The sequence below is a fragment of the Nelumbo nucifera genome, chromosome 1 (assembly GCF_055504915.1).
Source record: "Nelumbo nucifera cultivar China Antique chromosome 1, China Antique-T2T, whole genome shotgun sequence".
Taxonomy (NCBI): Eukaryota; Viridiplantae; Streptophyta; class Magnoliopsida; order Proteales; family Nelumbonaceae; genus Nelumbo; species Nelumbo nucifera.
The window spans coordinates 44,717,846-44,740,018 of record NC_142649.1 but is presented as its reverse complement, the minus strand read 5'-3'; the positions used below and the strand labels follow the sequence as shown (position 1 = coordinate 44,740,018).

General features: G+C 38.1%; 1 protein-coding gene and 1 non-coding gene across 4 annotated transcripts in view; one reads left to right on the top strand and one right to left on the bottom strand.

The window, feature by feature from the left end:
- The window catches only part of LOC104586294 (lipase class 3 family protein), a 63,003-nt gene extending 45,115 nt beyond the window's left edge, over positions 1-17,888 (top strand). For 2 of the 3 annotated variants that reach the window (XM_010243469.3, XM_010243470.3), the window contains 3 exons: positions 71-223; positions 16,299-16,832; positions 17,334-17,888. In XM_010243469.3, coding sequence (XP_010241771.1) covers positions 71-223; positions 16,299-16,832; positions 17,334-17,522 — 876 coding nt within the window. In that variant the 3' untranslated portion in view covers positions 17,523-17,888. The remainder of the gene's footprint in view (positions 1-70; positions 224-16,298; positions 16,833-17,333) is intronic. The other variant, XM_088896599.1, reaches the window with a different exon arrangement.
- A 3,801-nt stretch (positions 17,889-21,689) lies between these two features.
- TRNAH-GUG (transfer RNA histidin (anticodon GUG)) lies at positions 21,690-21,761 on the bottom strand. The gene has a single exon. It is a non-coding gene; the product is annotated as a tRNA-His (tRNA).
- Positions 21,762-22,173: the final 412 nt, after the last annotated feature.

Here is a 22,173-nt window from a genome sequence, read left to right as displayed (position 1 = left end):
GAAACATGGAAAATGCATTAAAAATTTTAATGGGACGAATGTTTTATATACTGATTTTATGTTTTTATAGGGTGCTGGCAAAACCTCTCTATTTAATGCGATAATGGGTCGGGGCAATCCAACAAGCACCATAAATCTTGAGTTGGTGCGTTCAGACACTTATACTCAAGAAGGAATTTCTGGTGGTTTGTGTTATACAGATTCAGCAAGTGTAAATTTGCAGGTGCTTTTCTTTTTCTAAGTTTCAATTTAACATTTTCTTCTTGCCTTTTTGCATTTCTTTCAGTTTCCCAAGTTGTCACTGAAGCTCCATTAATGACTGCTTGCATGAGCAATGCTCAATATGTTCACCCTTTAAGAGTTCTAATATTAACCAACTGTAATACCTGTTTCAATAATGTATGGTTGGTATTAGAAACTTCAAAAATGATCTTCTGGTAAAAGTTTACAATGTGTACTGTCATTTTGTGTTTATAAGAAACATAAATCACACACATGTAAATACGCAAAAGATAACTACTCAGGAACTCAGGTAGTAGGAGGGTTAAATATTCGAAGAGACTAGCAGGTCCAAGGAAGCAATCATTGAAAGTATAAGTTTAAAGGTTGTGCATTGGGTAAAAAAATGGAAATATTCAAGGATTTTTCAGGATTTTTTGGTGGATGGTCATGATAACTTGGGGAGTGGTTGCAGCCTCCTCCACAGTGATCTGTCAAGCTCATAAAGATTGGAAGCCTCTGGAAATAACAGATTGAAGCTAAACTTTGATGGACGCTCACACGGTAATCCAGCCTATCCAGGCCCTTTTGGAATGCAGAAGAATGGACTGATTAACTGCCCTATACTTGGGGCTGTTAGGGACTGGAGACTCCCTAAGCAGTTAAGTTTCAGGAAGTTGAAGGGACTCTACGCTGGTAATTTTAGGCCCTGAGGGAGCTAGCATGCATTGGTGGACTACATTTTCTTGGGTCAGATCTGCAAATGGATTGGAAGATTTGTTAGCCATGCAAGGGGTAACTAGAAATCAGGTGTTTTGGGCTGTAATGAAATAACCTTTTTGGGTCAAATTTCTGTCTATCTATATATTGGATGGTTTTCAAGATTATCCGGGGGGAGGGGAGGGGGACTGTATCAATGGTATATTCAGGCTCTATTTGTATGGGGGATGATTCAAGATTGGGCTGGGCTATCTGCTCTGAGAAGGTTATAGTGGAAGGCGGATTCACAGGTAGTCATTAATTGTTTTCTTCAAAACTAAATAAAGGTAGCTATAGCCATGGTTCAATAAGTAAAGAAATGTCAGATGACTTAAGTTGTGTAATAAAGACTAATCAATCTAACTTCTAGTGTAGATTCAATAAGAACAAGAACAGAGAATAGAAGGAGAAGAGAAGAGAAAATGGAGGGAGATTAGAGAAAGAGTGTGGGTCAATAGAATTGCCGCCCCACTCAGCTATTTATATATTAGCAATTTAAAACATAGTAAAGTTCCACTAATGCCTCTACTTCTTACATAAACAAACAACTAACAGAAACTGATATAACTAACATAACTAACATACCAACAGCAAACATAAATAACACAAAACAAAAATGCAGTAGTGGGGACCACAATAATCATTATTGCACTATATCTCTACACTCCCCCTCAAGTTGGAAATAGATATTAGTCAATCCCAACTTGCGTAAATCTGTTTCCAACTTGGTCTTTGTAACTGCCTTAGTGAAGAGATCAGCAAGTTGCATATCGGAGGCAATATATGGAAGACACACTTCTTGAAAAGCAACTCTCTCTGATATAGTTTCGATCCACTTCAATATGTTTAGTTTTGTATGTTGTACCGGATTATGGGCAATGTTAAGAGCAGCTTGATTATCACAATACGGCATTTGGGGCTTCTCATAAGCAATGCCTAGTTTAAAAGGTGTGGGAGGTGTATGCCTATAGGCGTGCTAGGTGAGGCAACCCAAAACGCCCTGAGGTGTATGCCAGAGGCGCTGACACCTTGTTGAGAATGTAAAGGCATTTATATCCTTTTGTCGTTTTTTGTATTTGGGTTCCTATTCAAGGGCCTATTTGTAATTTTCTTAAAATGTTAAGAAAGGCTCTTTAGGTGTGAACAGTAACACATCTGATTTTTTAGACAAACTCTTCTTCCTCTATTCTTCTTCTTCTTCTTCTTCTTTTCCTCCTCTTCTTCTTCTCAAATCTCAAGTACTTTAACTTGGTATCAGAGCATCGGAAGATCAAGGAGAGCATCTACCGTTGGTCGTGACTCACAGACGAACTTGCTGACATCAGCACGCCGCCGGTTGATGTCAGCAGTCCGTACAGTCGGCGGCATTCATTTGCGGTTTTGACCTCTTGATGTGCCTCATTTTTAGAGGAATTTTGATATATATATTTCATGGAGGTTTGAAGCTCTTTTACATTTTTCTTGGATTTTTTAGATGAAAATTGGCGAAAAATACAGATTTGGAGTTTAGGGCTTGCATGCTCGCATGGTGGGCTGGTTGCTGTTAAACCCACTTGTGTTTGAAGTGTGGTAATTTTCTGAGATTACAGGAAGCAGACTTAGATTTTTTGAAGCCCTGAAATTATTTTTGGGAATTTTTTTCTTCCCCTATTTTGCCGCCAGCACCGTTTCTTTTGTTTATTGTTGTAGCTCGTGTTTAACCTTCAAGGAAAGGTGTTTGGGTGTTCAGCTAGTGTTGGGAGATTGTGGTGTTGGTAAGAAAAGTTTTTTTAGAGGGGTGGTGATCAATGGATTCACACAAGGATGTGTACGTACCTACCTATGTCCTCCCAGGAAGTAATGACAATGCTGGAGGGCAAATTACTACTGCAAAACTTGATGGACAAATTTTCTTGAACGGTCTCAATCAGCTAAGCTCACAACCGCAGGAGGAGGTAAGCTTGGGTTTATTACCGGTGAGGAAGCTAAGCCGAAGCCTGAAGATCCAAATTATTCCAAATGGGAGCAGGATAATTTGCTAGTCATGTCATGGCTGGTATGCTCTATGCAGCCTCTCATTGCCCACAACTATATGTTCCTTCCAACAGCTAAGGACATTTGGGATAGGTTAACTTCAACTTATTCTCAAGCGAAGAACACGGCTAGAGTCTATCAGTTGTGAAGAGAAGCATGTGATATGCGATAGGGGAAGAAATCGGTGGCCATATATTTCTCTTACTTACAATTAGTTTGGGAAGAAATGGACCATTTAGAAGCTTTGGAGTGGAAGGATCTTATTGATGCTGAACAATATAGGAAGTGCATTGAGAAAAACCGAGTCTTTGATTTTTTTGTTGGACTAAATGCCAATTATGATTTCACCAGGCAACACATCCTTAGTGCTGATATTTTGTCGTTCTCCATGGCATATTCTTTGGTGCAGAATGAAGAGAGTAGGAGGATTGCCATGATGCAAGTTCCTGTCAGTGAGCACACTGCTCTTGTGTCTATAAATCCCAAACGGAGTTTTGGTAAACCTGAGGATGTAGTTTGTGAATTTTGCAAGAAGCCAAGGCACACCAAGGATAGGTGTTGGAAACTAAACCCCCACCTAAAGCCTGAGAAGTTTAAAATCGGAAAGAAGGTAAATGCTCATGTTTCTACAGCTGGTCATGATTCTCAGACTCACATGCTTGAGGGAAGTTCTTCTGCCTAGGCATCTACTCATGACACATCTGATGTGATGGAAAAATTGAGAGGCATCTTGCTCCATCTTGAAAAGAGTGGGTTCCCTACATCTGCTGGTTCACATACACCTTCCAATGCCTTTATAAAATCAGGTACTGCTCTTGCGTGTCATGCATCATCCTCTGGCTCTTGGATAATTGACACAGGAGCCAGTGATCATATGACTGGTATGCCTTTCTACTTTACCACGTATAAAATTTTTTCAGGGAAAGATAAGATTACTATTGGTGATGGATCTCAAACCTCAATCTCGGGTTTGGGTGAAGTTAATCTTACTAACAACCTTTCTCTGAAATCAGTTCTCCATGTCCTACAACTACATAGAAATCTCTTATCTGTTAGCTCTCTTACAAAGTCTCATAATTGTTCTGTAACATTCTTTCCATCTTATTGTGTCTTCTAGGATCTGAGTACGGGGAAAACGTTTGGCAGTGGGCATGAAGCCGATGGAGTTGATCTTCTTGATTAGTCTCCAAAGTTTGGGTTAATGTGTCAGTCTGAGTTCTGTCATGATGAAAATCTAGGTCAATTGAAATTGTGGCATGGTCTTGGGCATGTGTCTTTTGGTTCATTGAAATTTTTGTTTCCTAGTCTGTTTGAGTCCTTGTTTAGTTCCGGTCTACATTGTGAAGTCTATCAACTATCAAAGCAATGTAGAACCACATATTTTGCAAGTAACAAGAGAAGTAATGTTCCTTTCCATTTAATACATACTGATGTTTGGGGACCTTATTCTATTCCATGTATGGGTGGTTATAAATATTTTATTCTCTTTGTTGATGACTACTCGCGATATTCCTGGCTGTATTTGATGAAGAGCCGTGCTGAAGTTCCTTCAATTATAAAAGGCTTTTTTAATATGGTGGAGACACAATTTGAAAAGAAGATTAAGATTATTAGATATGACAATGCCAAGGAATACTTTGAGAAGCACTTACAAACTTTCCTTGAAGAGAAAGGAGTAATTCACCAAGGTTCATGTCCTCATACCCCCAACAAAATGGGGTATCAGAGAGGAAAAATAGACATGTGGTTGAAGTTGCAAGGGGATTGTTATTCCAGACGCATGTCCCAACTCGGTTTTGGGGGGATGTTGTACAAACAACTGTATATTTTATTAATAAACTTCCTTCGTGGACCCTTCATCTCCAGTCTCCTCATCAGCTTCTTTTTCTTGATGAGGATACCTTTCATCTTCCTCCTAAGGTCTTTGGGTGCGTCTGTTTTGTCCATGACATGAGTCCTTCTAGGTTGAAATTTGATCCAAAGTCTATTAAGTGTGTCTTCTTGGGATATTCTTCAGTCCAAAAAGGGTACCGTTGTTATGACCCTCGCTCTGGAAAAATGTACGTGTCCAAATATGTTACATTCTTTAAGTCTACTCCCTTCTTTTCGTCTTCTTGTCCTTCTCTTCAGGGGGAGAATGCTAGTGAAGATCGGACTCCTTTTTGTATGCCGATTCCTGCTCTAGCTGTAATTGGTATTGTCGATCCTTCTCCTTCTCCTCTTCCTCCTTGTGGTGGTAGTAATACTCCTCCTGTGCCTCCTCCTATTCCTCGGTCTTCACACCAGTGGTTCGTTAGACGAAAAAAGAGGATGACTCCAGAGATTGAATATCCATTACAATCTGACTTCATGGACTCAGGTAATCTGGATTCCGAACCTCTTGTTTCTAATACGAACTTGTTATTGAGCCTCCTAGTGTGGTTTCTGACTTTAACCTTCCTATTGCGGTTCGTAAAGCAAAAAGGACATGTGCTAAATATCCTATCTCAAATTATGCCTCTTATAGTACCTTATCTCCCTCTTATTGTGCCTATATCTCTTCCATTGCTTCTGTTTTTATCCCTCACAGTGTTACTGAGGCAGTGCAGTTCCCTCATTGGAAGGATGCTATGAACCAGGAAATGGAGGTGCTTGAGAAAAATCAGACATGTGAAATTGTTTCTCTTCTAGTGGGCAAAGTTCTTGTTGGATGTAAGTGGGTTTACACAGTGAAGCATAAAGCTGATGGCTCAATTGAAAGGTATAAAGCTTGACTTGTGGCAAAAGGGTACACTCAACCTTACGGCATTGATTATCAGGAAACCTTTGCTCCAGTAGCCAAGATGAACTCAATTCGAGTTATCATATCTCTTGCTGCCCATTATTCTTGTCCCTTGTATCAAATGGATGTTAAGAATGCATTCCTTAATGGTGACCTTCAGGAAAAAGTCTACATGGAACTTCCTCCTGGAGTGAACATCCTTGGGAGTGAAAGAAAGGTTTGTCGTTTGAAAAAATCCCTTTATGGCCTTTAACAGTCCCCTAGAGCTTGGTTTGACAGATTCAGAAAAGCTATCTTAAAAATTGGCTTTTCTTAATCTCAAGCTGACCATACCTTGTTTATCAGGAGAGCGAATGGAAAAGTGACTATGTTGATAGTATATGTTGATGACATTGTTAACACGGGGGATGATATCTTTGGAATTAATGAACTAGAGTCTTTTCTTGCTACTGAATTTGAAATTAAAGATCTTGGAAATCTTTGGTATTTCCTAGGGATTGAGGTCGCAAGATCAAAGAGGGGCATTTATATTTGTCAGAGGAAATATGTCCTTGATCTGCTTCAGGAAGTAGGGAAATTGGATTGTAAACCAACTGAAACTCCAATTGATCCCAATCATAAGTTGGGAGTTGATGATGGAGATGTCCTTCCTGACAAAGCTGTGTATCAAAGACTTGTCGACCGCTTTCTCTATTTGTATTTGACTAGACCAAATATATCATATACTGTGAGTGTGGTTAGCCAATATATTTACAAGCCTAGATCATCTCATATGCAAGTAGTGAATAGAATACTAGCCTATTTAAAAGGATGTCCAGGAAAAGGGATGTTGTATTCTAATCATGGGCATCTCAAGGTATAGGCTTATTCTGATGCTGATTGGGTAGGTTCTATTGATGATAGGCAGTCTACTTCTGGCTATTGTACCTTGGTGGGTGGTAATGTTGTATCTTGGAGAAGTAAGAAACAATCAGTTGTGGCTCGATCTAGTGCAGAGGTAGAGTACAGAGCTATGGCTCATGGAGTTTCCGAATTGTTATGGCTGAAGAACTTGTTGACAGAAATGGGAGTGCAAATTGATACTCCAAATTGATATTATATTGTGATAATCAAGCAGCCATAAACATAGCCCACAATCTTGTTCAACATGATCGTACAAAGCATATAGAGGTTGATCGACATTTCGTTAGAGAAAGAGTTGCCAGTGGAGAGATTTGTTTAACTTTTGTGAGGTCTGAAGATCAATTGGCCGATTGTCTTACTAAAGGTGTCTCCAAATCAAAGCTTGACAACAATTTGAACAAGTTGGCATGACAAATATCTATGCTCAACTTGAGGGGGAGTGTTGAGAATATAAGGGCATTTATGTCGTTTTGTCCTTTTTTGTATTTGGGCACCTATTCAAGGGCCCATTTGTAATTTTCTTAAATTGTTAAGAAAGGCTCTTCAGCTGTGAACAGTAACGCATCTGATTTCTTCGACAAACTCTTCTTCTTCTCGATTCTCAAGTACTTTAACTACCTCTAAGGCATACGCCTCAGGTGAAAGAGGCATACGCCTCATACGCTTTTTTCATGTAGCGTGCTAGAGGTGTATGCCTCAAGCACACCTTATGTACAAGGATAGAAAAAAAAAACAAAAAAGAAAGAAGAAAGAAAAAAGAAAAAAAAGGAAAGGAAAAGAAAACAAAGGGAAGGGAAAGAAAAAGAAAGAGAAGGAGAAGAAAAAACAAGAGAAAAAGAAAGAAAATAAAAGAAAAGGGAAGGAAAGAAAAGATAAGGGGAAAGAAAGTGGGTCGGGGGCTAAGGCCCCCTTTTAACTAATGCTATGCATCTTCATTCTTCTTAATATAAAAGATTTTTATTAAAAATAAAGAAAAATGAGATCCTCTTTCCTCCTCCTTATCCCTCCCTCTTAAGTATGCGCACGCCTCCTTGTGTTTGGGAGACTTATGCCTCTTACGTTCTGAACTACGCCTCATGCCTCTAGGTAGTGGAACGCCTTGCATCACGTTTGTGTGTTTTAAAACATTTTGCCTAGTTCTGCAAATAAGGATCTCAACTATAACACTTAAGCCACACCATTAACCACGGATCTATATTCGACTTCAGCACTGGAACAAGCAACAACATTTTGTTTCTTCTCCAAGAAACAAGATTTCCTCCTACAAAAGCACAATACCCAGAGATAGATCTCTTGTCATCAACCCTCCTAGCCCAATCAACATCTGTGTAAGCTTCTGTCTTCATGTGACCATTATTTTTGAAGAGTATGCCTTTGTTTGGACATCTCTTCAAGTAGGCAAGTATCCTTTCAACTACAAGAAGGTGAGTGGTTATGGGGGAAGCATATATTGGCTAACAACACTGACTGTATAAGAAATGTCTAATCATGTGAGGCAAAGATAAAGAATTTTCCCAACCAACCACTGAAACGTAACCTTGTCTTCAAGGGGCTCTCCACCTTCTGCACTTATCTTATGGTTTTGTTTAATAGGTGTGTCAGTAGGTTTAACACCTAGCTTCCCAGTTTCTTTCAAAAGATCAAGAATGTACTTCCTTTGGGAGACAAAAATCCCATGTTTTGACTAGGCTACCTCAATGCCCAAGAAATAACGTAGTTCTCCCAAGTCTTTGACTTCAAACTCTTGGTGAAGTAGTTGCTTAGGAGTTAAGGGAGTTAGTCTCGTAGGTATCACTCCTTGTCACCACAATATCATCCGCATATACAACAAGTAGAGTCAAAGAGGAGTCCTTTTTCTTAATGAAAAGGGTGTGATCTGATTGGGCTTGCACATAGCCAAATTTTTTACGAGCCAGTCTAAATCTATCAAACCAAACTCTTGGAGACTGTTTTATTCCATATAAAACTTTATTCAACCAACAGACCTTCCCTGCTTCTATACCATAGAATTCAGGGGGTAACTCCATGTACACCTCTTGCAAATCACCATTGAGGAAGGTATTTTTAACATCTATCTGGAATAGTGGTCATGAGAACTTTGCCGCAATAGACAGTGAAACTCTGATGGTGTTGATCTTGGCTATTGGTGCAAAAGTCTCCAAAAATAGTCTATGCCATAAGTTTTGTGTAAGCCCCTTTGCAACTAATCTGGCCTTATACCTCTCAACAGAGCCATCAACATTATGTTTCACTAGAAACACCCATCTACACGCAATTGGTTTCTTCCCTTCAGACTGATCAACTAACTCCCATGTATTGTTTTTGAGAAGGGCATTTATTTCTACCTTCATTGCATCCTTCCATTCAGGTACTGACAAGCCTTCCTACATTGTCCTAGAGATGGAAATAGCATCAGTAGATGCAAAAAAGACTTGTAGGATGGAGACAGATGATCATAAGAAAGAAACTGAGAAATATAATGTGTTGTAGATGAAGTACAACAACGCTTCCCTTTATGGACTGCAATTGGAAGATCAAGATCATCCAAAGGAGGCAGAGGAGGCTCAACAATATGAGGTATCTCATCTGTAGTGGGAGGTAAAGGAGTTGTGGTACCTGGATCTAGAGCTGCAGAGGAAACTAGAGTCAGCCTAGACTGTTGAGGACCGAAATCAACCTGCCTCCACTGCGTGTGAAACACTCTCAAATCCCTACACTTTTGACAAACTTCCTCACTATACTCCTCTTTAGTGATTGGGGCAAGTAATGGAACTTTTGATGTAGGAGAACCCATCTCACTACTCTCCCCTTGAGAATAAACTCTATGATGGTAGGGTACATCCTCAAAGACTGTGACATCCATAGAAACAAACCGTTTCCTAGGAATAGGTTCATAGCAACAATACCCCTTTTGATTTTGTGCATACCCAAGAAATATAGTTTTAGGATCAAATTTGTAGTGTTGAGGCCCAAGAATTTGAACAAAGCAAGTACATCCAAAGGTCTTAAGGGGAATAGTAAACAAATCCTTATTGGGATATAATAGGTTAAATGAAATTTTCATCTCTAGGACCCGTGAAGGAACTCAGTTGATGAGGTACATGGCTGTATGGATAGCATCCCCCTAGAAATGTATAGGAGCATTAGAGTTTAACATAATGCTTCTAGTCACCCCCAATATATGCCTATTCTTCCTCTTAGCAACCCCATTTTGCTGATGTGTACGGGGGACATGTGCTTTGATGGATAACCCCATGGTCAAGGAAATATGAAGCCAAAGGTTTTGCAAAATACTCTTTAGCATTATCGGATTTGAAAATTTTGATTTTGACTCCAAATTGGGTCAGAACCATCTAATGGAAAGTCTAAGTCAAGGTAGGAACCTCATCTCGAGAGTGCATGGATAAACCCATGAGAAACGAGTATAGTCATCAACAAACAATAGAAAATATCTGTATCCCCCCATAGTAGTAATGTGATATGTTCCTCAAACATTAGTATGCACAGTTTCAAAAGGAACAATACTTCTTTTATTGCTCAAAGAATATGTTGTTCTACAATGCTTTGCAAATTCATAATTCTCACATTTTAAATTAAACATTTGGACCGACTCAAACAAACTAGGAAATGGATTTTACAAAGACCTTAATGACAAATGACCTAACCAATTATGCCAAAGCATAATCTAACTCATAGATTGAGAAACAAATGACCTTTCAACTTCTTTATCTTTCCCATGTGAATGCCCTCCAAGTAGGTAGATTCTATTCGTCTCACAACCAATCCTAATCACCATCCTTGTCTCTAAATCCTAAAAAACACATCGATCAGGAAAAAAAGTAATTGTACAGTTTTGATTTTTAGTGATGTTACTAACTGAAAGCAGGTTAATACTAAGTTTAGGAACATGCAAAACTGAGGACAAGGAGATGGCATTGGACAATCTAATGTCTCCCTTGCCAGAGATGGGAATAAGGAAGCCATAAGCAATGGACACTTTGTCTCTGCCAGAGGATAAGCAATAAGTAGTAAATAGAGAGGATAGGCCTGCCATTTTGTCAGAGGCACTTGAATCTATAACTCAACAAGGTCCATTGTTACTTGGGGCTGAAGCATGATATGCTAAAGCCCTTGTACCTAAATGAGCAAAGGCTGAAGTGGGAGTAGCAGATGTAACTGGTGGCTGAGATGAGGGTGTTGAAGAGCCAACTTCACTTTCCAACTGAGACAAAGCAGCTCGGGCAGTAGCTAAAGTGTCTAGGGATGTGTCTCTTGTGCTATAGGAGGATGCATCATCAGTAGTAATGGCCACATTGGCATTTCCCTTTTTGTTTCTGAGCTTTGCTGGGATTAGATGTGGATATAACTTCCAACAAGTGTCCTTGGTATGCTTTGGCTTCTTGTAATGACGACAAACTTACTCCCTCTTATCTTCCTTCTTTATGTCCCTTTCCTTGTCACCCCTAAACTTTGGTTTCATTGCTGCTAAAGCTGATTCCATAAGCTGAAATTGCAACATAAACTTTCTCCTACTTTCTTCATTGTGCACTAAAGAATAGGCTTGAGACAAACTCACACTCTCTGGTGGGGAGGAGTTGCCACACAATATCATATTCTGAACTCAAACCAGCTAGGAATTCAAAAACCCTATTGGTTTCAATCTATTTTCTATATGTTTTTTGCATCCTTCTGACTTTCCCACTCAATTGTTTCTAGGTGATCAATTTCATGCCATAAAGATTTCAAGGTAGAGAAGTAAACCGAGATTGGTTTCTCTCCTTGCTTGAGATTATTTACTTCACATTTCAGTTCATAGGCCGTAGCAACATTAAGTGGCTGGGAGTAGGTTTCCTTCATGATTTCCCAAATATGCTTAGCAGTTTTTTCCTAAGTAGTTCCGGCTAATGTGTGGCTGCATAGAATTATACAGCCAAGTCATGACCAAATAGTTTTCCTGAACTCATTTGGCATATGATGGGTCTTCCTTGGCTGGTTTCTTTACATCCCTGTTTACATAGCCTAATTTCCCTCCACCCCCAAAGGCCATCATAGCTGACCGAGTCCATTCCAAGTAATTGGAGCCATCAAATTTGACAGTGGTGATTTGAAAAGTGTTTTCAGTCATGTTTCCAGCCTCCAAAACACCTTCCTTTAAGTCTTTTACTCAGTTCCCAAAAAAAGCTTATTGCCACTTCCAATCCTAGACTGAACCCTAGTCTTGAACTTTCTTGTTCTTCTCTGATTCTTCCTGATTATCGGACACTCTCCAAGACTCTACAAGCCCTTGGGCATCTGCTGCACTCTTCCAGTAACCTCCAAGAATCAGCCAATGGATCAATCTTGTTAAATTTCCAGCCCTAGGAAGTTCTCATGCAGTCGGCTGAATCAGACACACATGAGAAACCCTAGGTTGGCTCTGATACCAAGTTGTCTAATAAAGACTGTAATCAGTCTAACTTCTAGTGTAGATTCAATAAGAAAGAACAGAGAATAGAAGGAGAAGAAAACACAGAGAGGTTAGAGAAAGAGTGTGGATCAATAGAGTTGCCGCCCCACTCAGCTATTTTTATGTTAGCAATTTAAAACATAGTAAAGTTCCACTAATGCCCTACTTCTTACATAAACAAGCAACTAACAGAAACTGATATAACTAACATAACTAGCATACTAACAGCAAACATAAATAACATAAAACAAACATGCAGCAGTGGGGACCACAATAATCATTTTTGCTCTACATCTCTACAACTTATTTCGTTGTCGAGACCCAATGACAGAATATTAAGGTAAATTTTAAAATACAAAAATATCAGTCAATGTGTCATAAATTTTGGTCAACATTGACTAAATCAACTGATACACACAAGATGTATATTCAATACGGTTTTTTTTCAATATTTTTCATACAGTTTCAACTCAAATAATGTAATCAAAAGAAAAGCAAGGAATGGAAGAAAAAAAAAGCAGTTGGTCATTGGAGAGACTAGACAGAAGTGGGGAAAGGGGGTTTACATACCAGTAAGGTTCAAAGTATCAGAAATGCAAGATGTATCGGTAAGGCAATTTTAAAAGACATATTGGGATATGCTTTAGATACACATGGATACACTAGTAAACTCAAATAAAATCTTAAAAATAAATATTAATACCAATAGGTATAAGTTTTATATAATTATAAATGACTTGCTTAAAACATAAAAAACCATATTTCAAGGGTTTATCTAAATTGTATGATATTAGGGCACAATTGGTAACCATTGAAGAATAATGGAAGAACTAAAACTTATATTTATAAATCTTAATTTTCATAAATCAATATAGTTTGTGTTAATATTTATTAGTATATAAATTTTAATAATCAATTTTAGTATTCATTGCCAAAAAATCCCTTAAGAAAAAAAAGTTAGTTAAGAACAAAAATGCATAAGTTTATAACAAGCAACTATAGCATGGCTTAATGGCGGATTTGTGATTTTACATGCTAATAACCAGGGTTCAAATCCTCCTATTTGTAGGGGCCGTTTGGCAAGTCTTCTTGGGAAGATCTTTTGGTAGCTCTAACAGTCAAAAGACGCATTAGCTTTTGCATTAAGATCTCCCATTTGGTTAAGGCGTGTCTTTCCGTGTGTCTTTTCGTGCGAAGACGAATAGAAAAAAAAAAAACTTAAAAGCTCCATTTGGAGCTTCTCGAAAATCGCTTGATTTGGGCTTCTCGTGTCTTTTTGGCGTGTCAGTTTTTGGCAGCTAGATATGTCACAAACCAAACGGGAAAAGACCGAATCGCGGTTTGTTGGGCTTGCAAATAGCCGATAGACCACACGAAAAGACGCGCCAAATGGGGCCATAGTTTTCATAGCTAGTTTAATGCTTTAAGGTGTATTTAATGGCATGTTTTAACTTTTAAATTCAATTATTGATTAGAGATATTAAACATTGCATTAAATATAGGAGTTATTGAAAGAGTGGGAGTAATTATTGGAGTTATTAGAGAGAAGAGTAATTATGGGGGTTATAGGTAGTAATTAGAGAGAAGGAGCGATATTAAATAATATTAAAAATCTGAATGTATTGCCCGATGCACATAGTATACATACACAATTTTTAAATAATATTAAAAAGCCTAATTTAATGGTTTATATAAATTGTACGACATCAAGACACAATTAATATCCATTGAAAATTAATGGGACTAAAATGTCTATGTATATACCCTAATTTTTAGAAAAATCAATATAATTTGTACAAGTATTGATTTAGGGTTTGACTATGATGCTGGAAAGACATGATTCTGGAAAAAAAAACTTATAAAACAATGCTATGCAAATTTAATAACTTAGTAATTATTAATGATAATGGTAATGATGATGATGAGTTGGAGACCAAGAGATAACTCAATGTTACCTTGGTTCATTGACTCATAACAAGGGAGAGATTGATGAGGATGTCATGCAAAATGGAAGGGTAAATCGGAGCCTTATGTGATAGGTGAATGCCACTCAGGTCAAAAGGAAAATTCTATGAAACAGTTGATAAGACCAGCAATGCTGTATGGAGTAGAGTGTTGGTCATTGAAGAAACATGTCCAAAAAATGATTGTCGCAAAATTGTGTATTTTGAGATGGATGATGTGTGGAAAAACTAGAATAGAGCCAAAATTGAAGTCATTAATCAACCTAGGAGTAGCTCCAATAGGTAATAAAATGAGAGAAAGTATACTAAGGTGATCTGGTCATATACATAGCATTGTTTTAAAAGGCGTGGGAGGCATACGCCTGAAGGCACACCTCCAAGTGAGGCGCCCCAAAACGTCTTGAGGTGTATGCCAGAGTCACTGATGCCTTTGAGGCATATGCCTCAAGTGCAAGAGGCATATGCTTCATATGCTTTTTGCATGAGGTGTGCTACAGGTGCATGCCTCGTATGCCTTCCACATGCCTCACACAGAAAGACCAAAAAAAAAAGGAGAAGAAAGGATACGAAAAGAAATTAGAGGGAAAAAAGAGAAACGTAGGAAAAGGGAAGGAAAGAGAGGGGAAGAAAGTTTGGCTTTGCTCCTAGACTCCTTTGGCTAGGGGCCTTCGCCCTCCAAACCCCAAACCTCTTTTTAATGCACCCCAGTTCAATATTTTTGTGCTTTTGGGGGGGGGGGTGTCTTGTCGATCTTTATTGAAAAAAATTACTCCTTCCTCATCCCCTCTTAAAAAGGCTTACACCTCTAATGCCTCACACCTCTTGGTAGTGGAACATGTTGTGTCATGCCTCCACATTTTAAAACATCATGCATAGAAGACCATCTACAGCACCTGTATAAAGAAACAATTAGTTGCAAGTTGAAGGGGCTAGAACTAGAAGGGCTAGGGACAGACCAAAAAGGACATATGTAGTTGAAGTAGTAAGAAATCATTTAAGCATTAATAATTTAACATTGGATATGGCACTAAACATGATGGAATGACTGAGGAAAATTCATATAGCTGACCCAATAGAGTTGGGATAAGGTTTAGATGATGATGATGATGACATATACTTCTTGTATTACTCATCCAAAAAAAAAGGACATGAGACAAGCACATAATGAGGTGGATGAATGGAAAAACTAGAAAGGATAGGATTAAAAGTGAAATTATTCATAGGAACTTAAGAGTAGCTCCAATAGGTGGTAAAATGAGAGAAAGTAGACTGAGATGGTTTTACCATGTGGATAGAAGACCATCAACAGCACCCATAAGAAGTGATTTGTTACAAGTTGACAAGGATAAAAGGGCAAGGGTTAAACCAAAAAGGACATTGATAGAAGTAGAAAGGAATGATTTAAGTGCCAATAATTTAACAATGGATATGGCATTAATAGAGCAGACCGGCAAAACAGGATTCATGTCCCCATATAGTCAGGATAAGGCTTGGATGATGATCATAAAAAAAGGCATGCTTTTTGTATTTTAGCTTGTTATATTATATTTCAACATTTTCAAACCGCCGTTGACCCGGATGGTCAGACCATTCGGCCCGGGAACCGTCTAGGAAACCAGTTCTGTTTTACCCCAAACCCGGTCCTTGACCAAAATCCGTTGAATCGATCAATGACCCATTGACCCGGGCGGTCGAACCGTTGAACTGTTCAACCAGTCAACGGTTTTGACCTTTTTTATTTTAATTATTTTTTTATTTCTTTAATTTTTTTTTTCAGAATGGGCTGTCCATTCGGACTGGATGGTCGAACTGGTGGCCAGAACGGTTCCGGTTCTGGGTCATTTTTTAAAACATTGTTATATTTGTCCTCTGATATTATTATTACTGTCATTGTAATGTTGTTGCTGTAAAGATTGCTTATGATAGCATAATGGCTGTGTATACCTGGCTTCTTTCATTTCATAATTCCTATTGTTTATTTATTATTGTTCTTGTTTCGAAGGTTGCTTACAGTAGCATAATGGGTTGTAAGGGTTTCCATGTATTCACATTCTTTGTTCACAATGCTTCAACCATGTATTCATGCATCCCATGTTCAAAAGGGTTTACATGTATCCCACTGTCTTGTCCCAAAAAACACCACTATGGTTTCCTGTTATATGTTGTGGTAATCATTTCAAATATTTTTGGTTTTTAAGTTTTCAAAATTCTATTTTCTTTACACTTGCTACAGGACTTGAGTTTCGAGGCCGCTCGTTTCAGGGATGAACTGTGGATGGGAATTCGAGATCTTAGCAAGAAGACTGATCTAGTTGTTCTTGTGCATAACCTGTCACACAGGATACCACGGTACCATCAACCAAATTCACAGCCACAACCACCTCTTTCTTTGCTATTAAATGAAGCCAAAGCACTTGGAATCCCTTGGGTCCTTGCTATTACAAACAAATTCTCTGTCAGTGCACACCAGCAAAAAGCAGCAATTAATGCTGTCCTACATGCATATCAAACTTCTCCAAGCACCACAGAAGTTATTAATTCCTGTCCTTACGTAACACCCAGTGCTGCAATTACTCCCCAATCATGGGGAACTATGGATGACGGAGACAAAGGAAAGACAGCCACCCAAAAGATCATTCTTGCCCCCATTAATATTGTACGGATGCCTTTCCAAAAGAAAGCTACAGTTCTGCCTGAGGAGGGTGTGACTGCTCTTTGTCAACTCATACACCGTGCGCTTCGGAGCCAAGAGGAAGCTTCATTCAAGGTAAAGGTATTTGCTTGATGATGTATTTGATTTGCAAACCATGCAAACCAAAGCATGCTCATCCAAATACACTTGATCTTGCAATGCTTGTTTGACTGCTAATTGGTGCAAAGTTGAGTGGGCCCACATTGACATGACTTCGATGGACTTGTAATGAGACAATGTTCAGAAGGAATCTATCTCAGAGAGGCAACATGATGGACAAAAATGATTAGTTAATATTTGAACTTGCGAAGTGATTCATTTGATGGGCTCTTTTCTGTATCATTTTAAATCTTAATTCTTACTTGAATATGACAAACCTGCCAGATCATGTTATGGTTTAGATGTCCTTGTTGAGAATCATCAATTATTGGGTCAAAGACACCTCTCTGTTAGGTGTACCTTGCCCACTAGTATCCTTGTGGTCCACTTTTCCATACAATCAGAACTGTTTGGTACTTGAGCTGATCCAACTTTGTAAGCACTTGATGTGATTTTAAAATTCTCCTTTCCATGCAGGAACTTGCTAGGGACCAGCTCTTGCTAGAATTAGCAAGAGAACAGGCAATGGCAGGAGATGCAAATCGAGTTGCTCAGAGCAAGGGAAATTCCATGACATCTGCAGCTGTAGGTGCATCCCTTGGTGCTGGTCTTGGACTTGTCTTGGCAATTGTTATGGGTGCAGCTTCTGCCTTGAGGAAACCTTGAGATTTACAGTGTCCAACATTTTTTTACTGCCTAATTGAAGAGGTTTTGTTATTGGGCAAAGTGGCAAACAATATTTCCAAATCTCAGAATCAGGTTCAAGGTTCACTCCCATGGTTTTCTGAAAGGTATACGTGTATCTTATTGGTAGTAACACGAGTATCCTTGAATCTTCAGCTTCTCTCATTTGTTCATTGTATTATTTAAAGTTGTGTACATGCAATATTTCTTCTACACAATATAAACCTAAGGTGATGAATTTGTCTTTGGACTTGGGATATATGGTTGTGTAGAGAGAACACCTGGAATAAGCACATGTGCTTTCGTTTACCATTTAACATTTTCTTACTATTTTTAGACTTCTCATTATTGAAATCAACTTTTTTTTTTTTTTTTTTTACATCCAAACAGGTGGACAATTGATTCGGGGCCCTAAATGTCCCCCACAAATTCCTCTCACTATCCTATTCTTATTCTTATGGGGAAAAATTTAGCCCAAAAATCCTTGTCTTATTCTCTGATAAATTCCTCTTTTTGGGCAAGTTTTACTTTAAAATATTGAATCTTTCAATGGCCACTATCACTTGTTCACAGGACTGCAAGATTGCACAAGTGGATTAGTGGCCCACTTGATGGAGGGAGTGCTAGGATTGACCACATCAGGCCTTTACATGCCACAGTTGTGTAGGGAAATTCCCAACTTAAACCCTATTAGGGAGTCTTTCTATTCTACACGCTGGTATGCATCATGCATGTGTGTGTTTATGGCTTTTCCAGATCAAGGTTCAAATTATAGATAAGCACATTAATTGTGTTATTCCAAGGGTCTAGGAAAGGTGTTAATGATCGAAAATGGGCTTTCTTCCCATCTCATTATTTGGCATATCGGTGGGTTCAAAACCTTGAAGTGTCGTACGATACAAACTGATACATATTTTGACACTTAACCTTCGGTTCTCCACTTAACATTCTCCTTTTTAATTAAGATGAGGGTGGACTGCCAAATTAGCAATTCAAAGCAACCAGAAAGTGATTTTAGTCGTCAATGAATTGGATCAAAGCTCAGATTCGACCTGATTAAGCTGCAATGGATCTCAAATGGTTATTCGTTTATATTCAGATTGAATCTTGATACACCTTGATCCAATCAGATAATATTCCATTATGGAAGCCACTTCTAGTGGATTTTATTAATAGAAACACAATATAACAAACTCAGGCCATATTTTGTCCAAGCCAAACCCAGTTAATTGGCAAGTTACTTGCTTAAGCAGTATTGAAAACCAGCCCCAGTGCTTGAATGAAGGCCAAAGTGGAAGTGTGGAACGATCAAAAATAAAAATGGTGAGATATTTCCTTTTGAGTTGATGATCCACCCATCTCAGATTAGGATTTCGCATGTATGAATGGGGTAGGTGAAAGCAACTACATGACCCATCTTAAATAAGTTATTTTTATATCTGACTGGCAGTCGGGGAGATATTATTAGGGCTGTCTTCAATTGTCCATCCAATCCACGCCATACATTTCTAGGTGGGGACCCAACAAAAGACTAGAAATAGAATATCTTAGTTTCTGGTTCCAGGTTGCTTACATGTCATCATAATCGCTTTGGTCTCCAGCGAGTCTGTTGGATAGTTGTTCAGAATTGTAGTATTTTGTTCACCATTTCTTTTGAGCATAATCAGTAATAGAAATATAATGCTTCAATAGCAATACAATGCTTGCATCTGCAGGGTGTTTGTAAGAGATGTTTTGAGTAGGGGTTTAACTTTAAAGCATTGTTGTCTACAATTTGAGTATTTCTCAGTGTGAGTTAGCTATCTATCTTTTGCCCATAGAGAGACCAGGTGACACTAAAATAAGAATAAGAATAATTAATTGAATTAACAAAATGAATTAATAATTAATACCTAAAGTTCAAAAAATTTGAACCCGAATTCAGACTTCCCGAACCAATGAACTAGGTAGGTAACCATGGTTTAAACTTTAAATTATTCCAGTTTTTTTTTTTTTTTTTCATTTAAAAGCTTTGCTGCAATTACAATTCGGAAAAGTTTTTCGAAGTTGCACATTTCAAGGGGCATTATAATTTATAACAACATCCCGCCGAACCCTGATTGTGGTTTTTTCTGATAATCGCCCCATGGGCAGATTTCATGGATACTTTTTTTGCGTAAATGGACATCAAGTCAGGTGGGTTAACTTATTAATTCATTTTTTGCTGGAACACTGATATGGAAATAGCAATGGTAGTGAAACAATCAATGCCAAATGAATGCCCTTCTAGTCAGGTGGTTTAACTTAACACAGATAATAAAAACTTCCACATAAGAACATGAAATGTGTCTTTCATCATACTGTTTATGGGGGAAACCTTAGTCCTCAATTTTTGAGTTAAATAGATGAAAATTTTGAAGGCTAACGTCATAATATGGATACAAGGTTATATATAGGGTTTCCATACAAACTCAGAGATCAAATACATGAATTGCCTATCAAGAGGAAGACCAAATGCATGACTAATTCCAGAGGTTCTATCGGTTTGCAACAGCAATATATATCATCCATACAAATGGCAAGGCAGAAGCAGTAATCAAAGTTGTTTATTAAGCAACTTGTTTGGGGCCTTGAACTTCACTATAGTGAATCAACAATTCAAATTTTCTAGAAGTTGACTTGGAATTGTAATCGCTCAATACGAGTGGTGGCTGCAAACTGTACGTCAGAAGCTGTTTTAGTGTTTGAACTCAGCAATCAAAGTGATGGTCAAGAGTTAAGTCTAGGCTTTTGGATGCAGTTTCCTTTTCCATGGTTTGTCAACTCTTTTCAATTGCCTTCTCCAATCAAACAGCCAACAATGGAAAAGATGACAGCATAAGCAACCTTATTCTTTACAAGTGGCGCAACGTGGATAGGTGGGCCAGGTTTAATGTCAACCAGGCCCAACCCTAAGAGTTAAGCCTAAAGCAAAATTGTTGACCAAGCCTGAGGTCAAGTGGAATATCTGTTCTAATCGCACTAGAATTTGATATAAGCTCAGGTTGGTTAATCTATCCAAACTAAAATTCACATAGGTGGTGTATGTATGCATATATGCAAATATACATGTATAAATGTATAGGTTTAAGTACTTCAGGAAGTACCAAAAAAAAGTCCCTGGCTAACCATTGAATGGCATTGAGATCCCGTTCCCTATAAATCCTGGTTCAACCGGTCAGTCTGATCTGATCAAAACAGTGGTCACAGAGTCCTAAAACTATGAACACCCTGTAAGCTATGGTTAGGCTCAGTTTAGGAGCATAAATATAAATATATACAGTGCAAGACCTTGTATTTTTTATTATTTTGTACAAATACTCTACAAATTTGTATTTGTACTCCTTCCAAACTGAGCCTTTAGTGAAAAGTCCAAAGAAACCAGATCGACTATCAGTCTGCCATTTAAAGGAATGCCTCCTTCACCTTCTCTGAATAGCTCATTGGAACACTTCAAACCAACTGAATTATAGTTTGACTGAGTCTTCAGCTCAACACTCCCAAATTAAATGGGCCCAAAGCAAATTAATGCTAATGTGAAACCTAGAATAGTGACGCACCACAAGGTACCAACCGACTGGTTGATAAGGTCTCCATCGGATCGGATTTAAAGTAGGATATATCTGAATCCGGTCTGATCTGAACATCCGATTGGATCTGATAGGCAAGGATCTGAATTCAAAGTCGACTGGGAAGTTGGATCTTCAGATCTGATCCAATTGGATTTGTTTTCTTTAAAAATAATAAATTATTAAAAGAAAAATAAAACGTACCAATTTAAATAAATAAAAACAAAAAATATAAATAATTTTTTAATTATTTTCATCATATATATATGTTTTTATAAAAATAAATAAATATTATAACAATTCACAAAAATACATAAAAATAATATTTATAAATAAAATTTATATGAATAAATAATACCTTTCCATGGAACAAAAAGGAATAGTGAAGCACCATTTAATAGGACTTGTTTAAACCAACTATTTATTTGTATTAATAATATATCAACAGTCTGAACTCAAGCAAAAAAGACATTGACTAAACATTCGTAACTTGAGCAGGAAGTTGAAGCTAATTGACTTTTACATAAAAGTCCACAACTCTAAAAATAAAAGAGTTGAAAAATGTGGCTGCTGGGATTCGAGCCCAGGTCTCCACGGCCACAACGTGGAATTCTTACCACTAAACTACAGCCACTGCAATACACTTAAGTACCTTATAAGTTATTGACATTTCGTATGAAAGATGATTATATCTGTTTCCTTGATTAATGGTCTTCTTTCCTCTGTGATAAACCTACAACACATCACAGATCTACCATGAACCCACAGTTCAATGCACGCTTGCGATAAATCCATTTATTAGCGAAAGCCTAAAGCAACCCCAGGACGAACCTACGATGAGGCGCACACGTACCCGGCCCAACGATAAATTCTCAATCTCTGCGGGGCCTCGGTTCGTTAAGAACTGGATCCAAATCTTACCAACACATTCGGCTTTGAGGTAACGAATGCAACAAAATGCCACATAGGTCCGATAAGATGTCACCTGCCAGAAGGTGACATCACTAGTGCCACATCGGTTAAGTAAGGTGTGAAGGGGTAGTAGT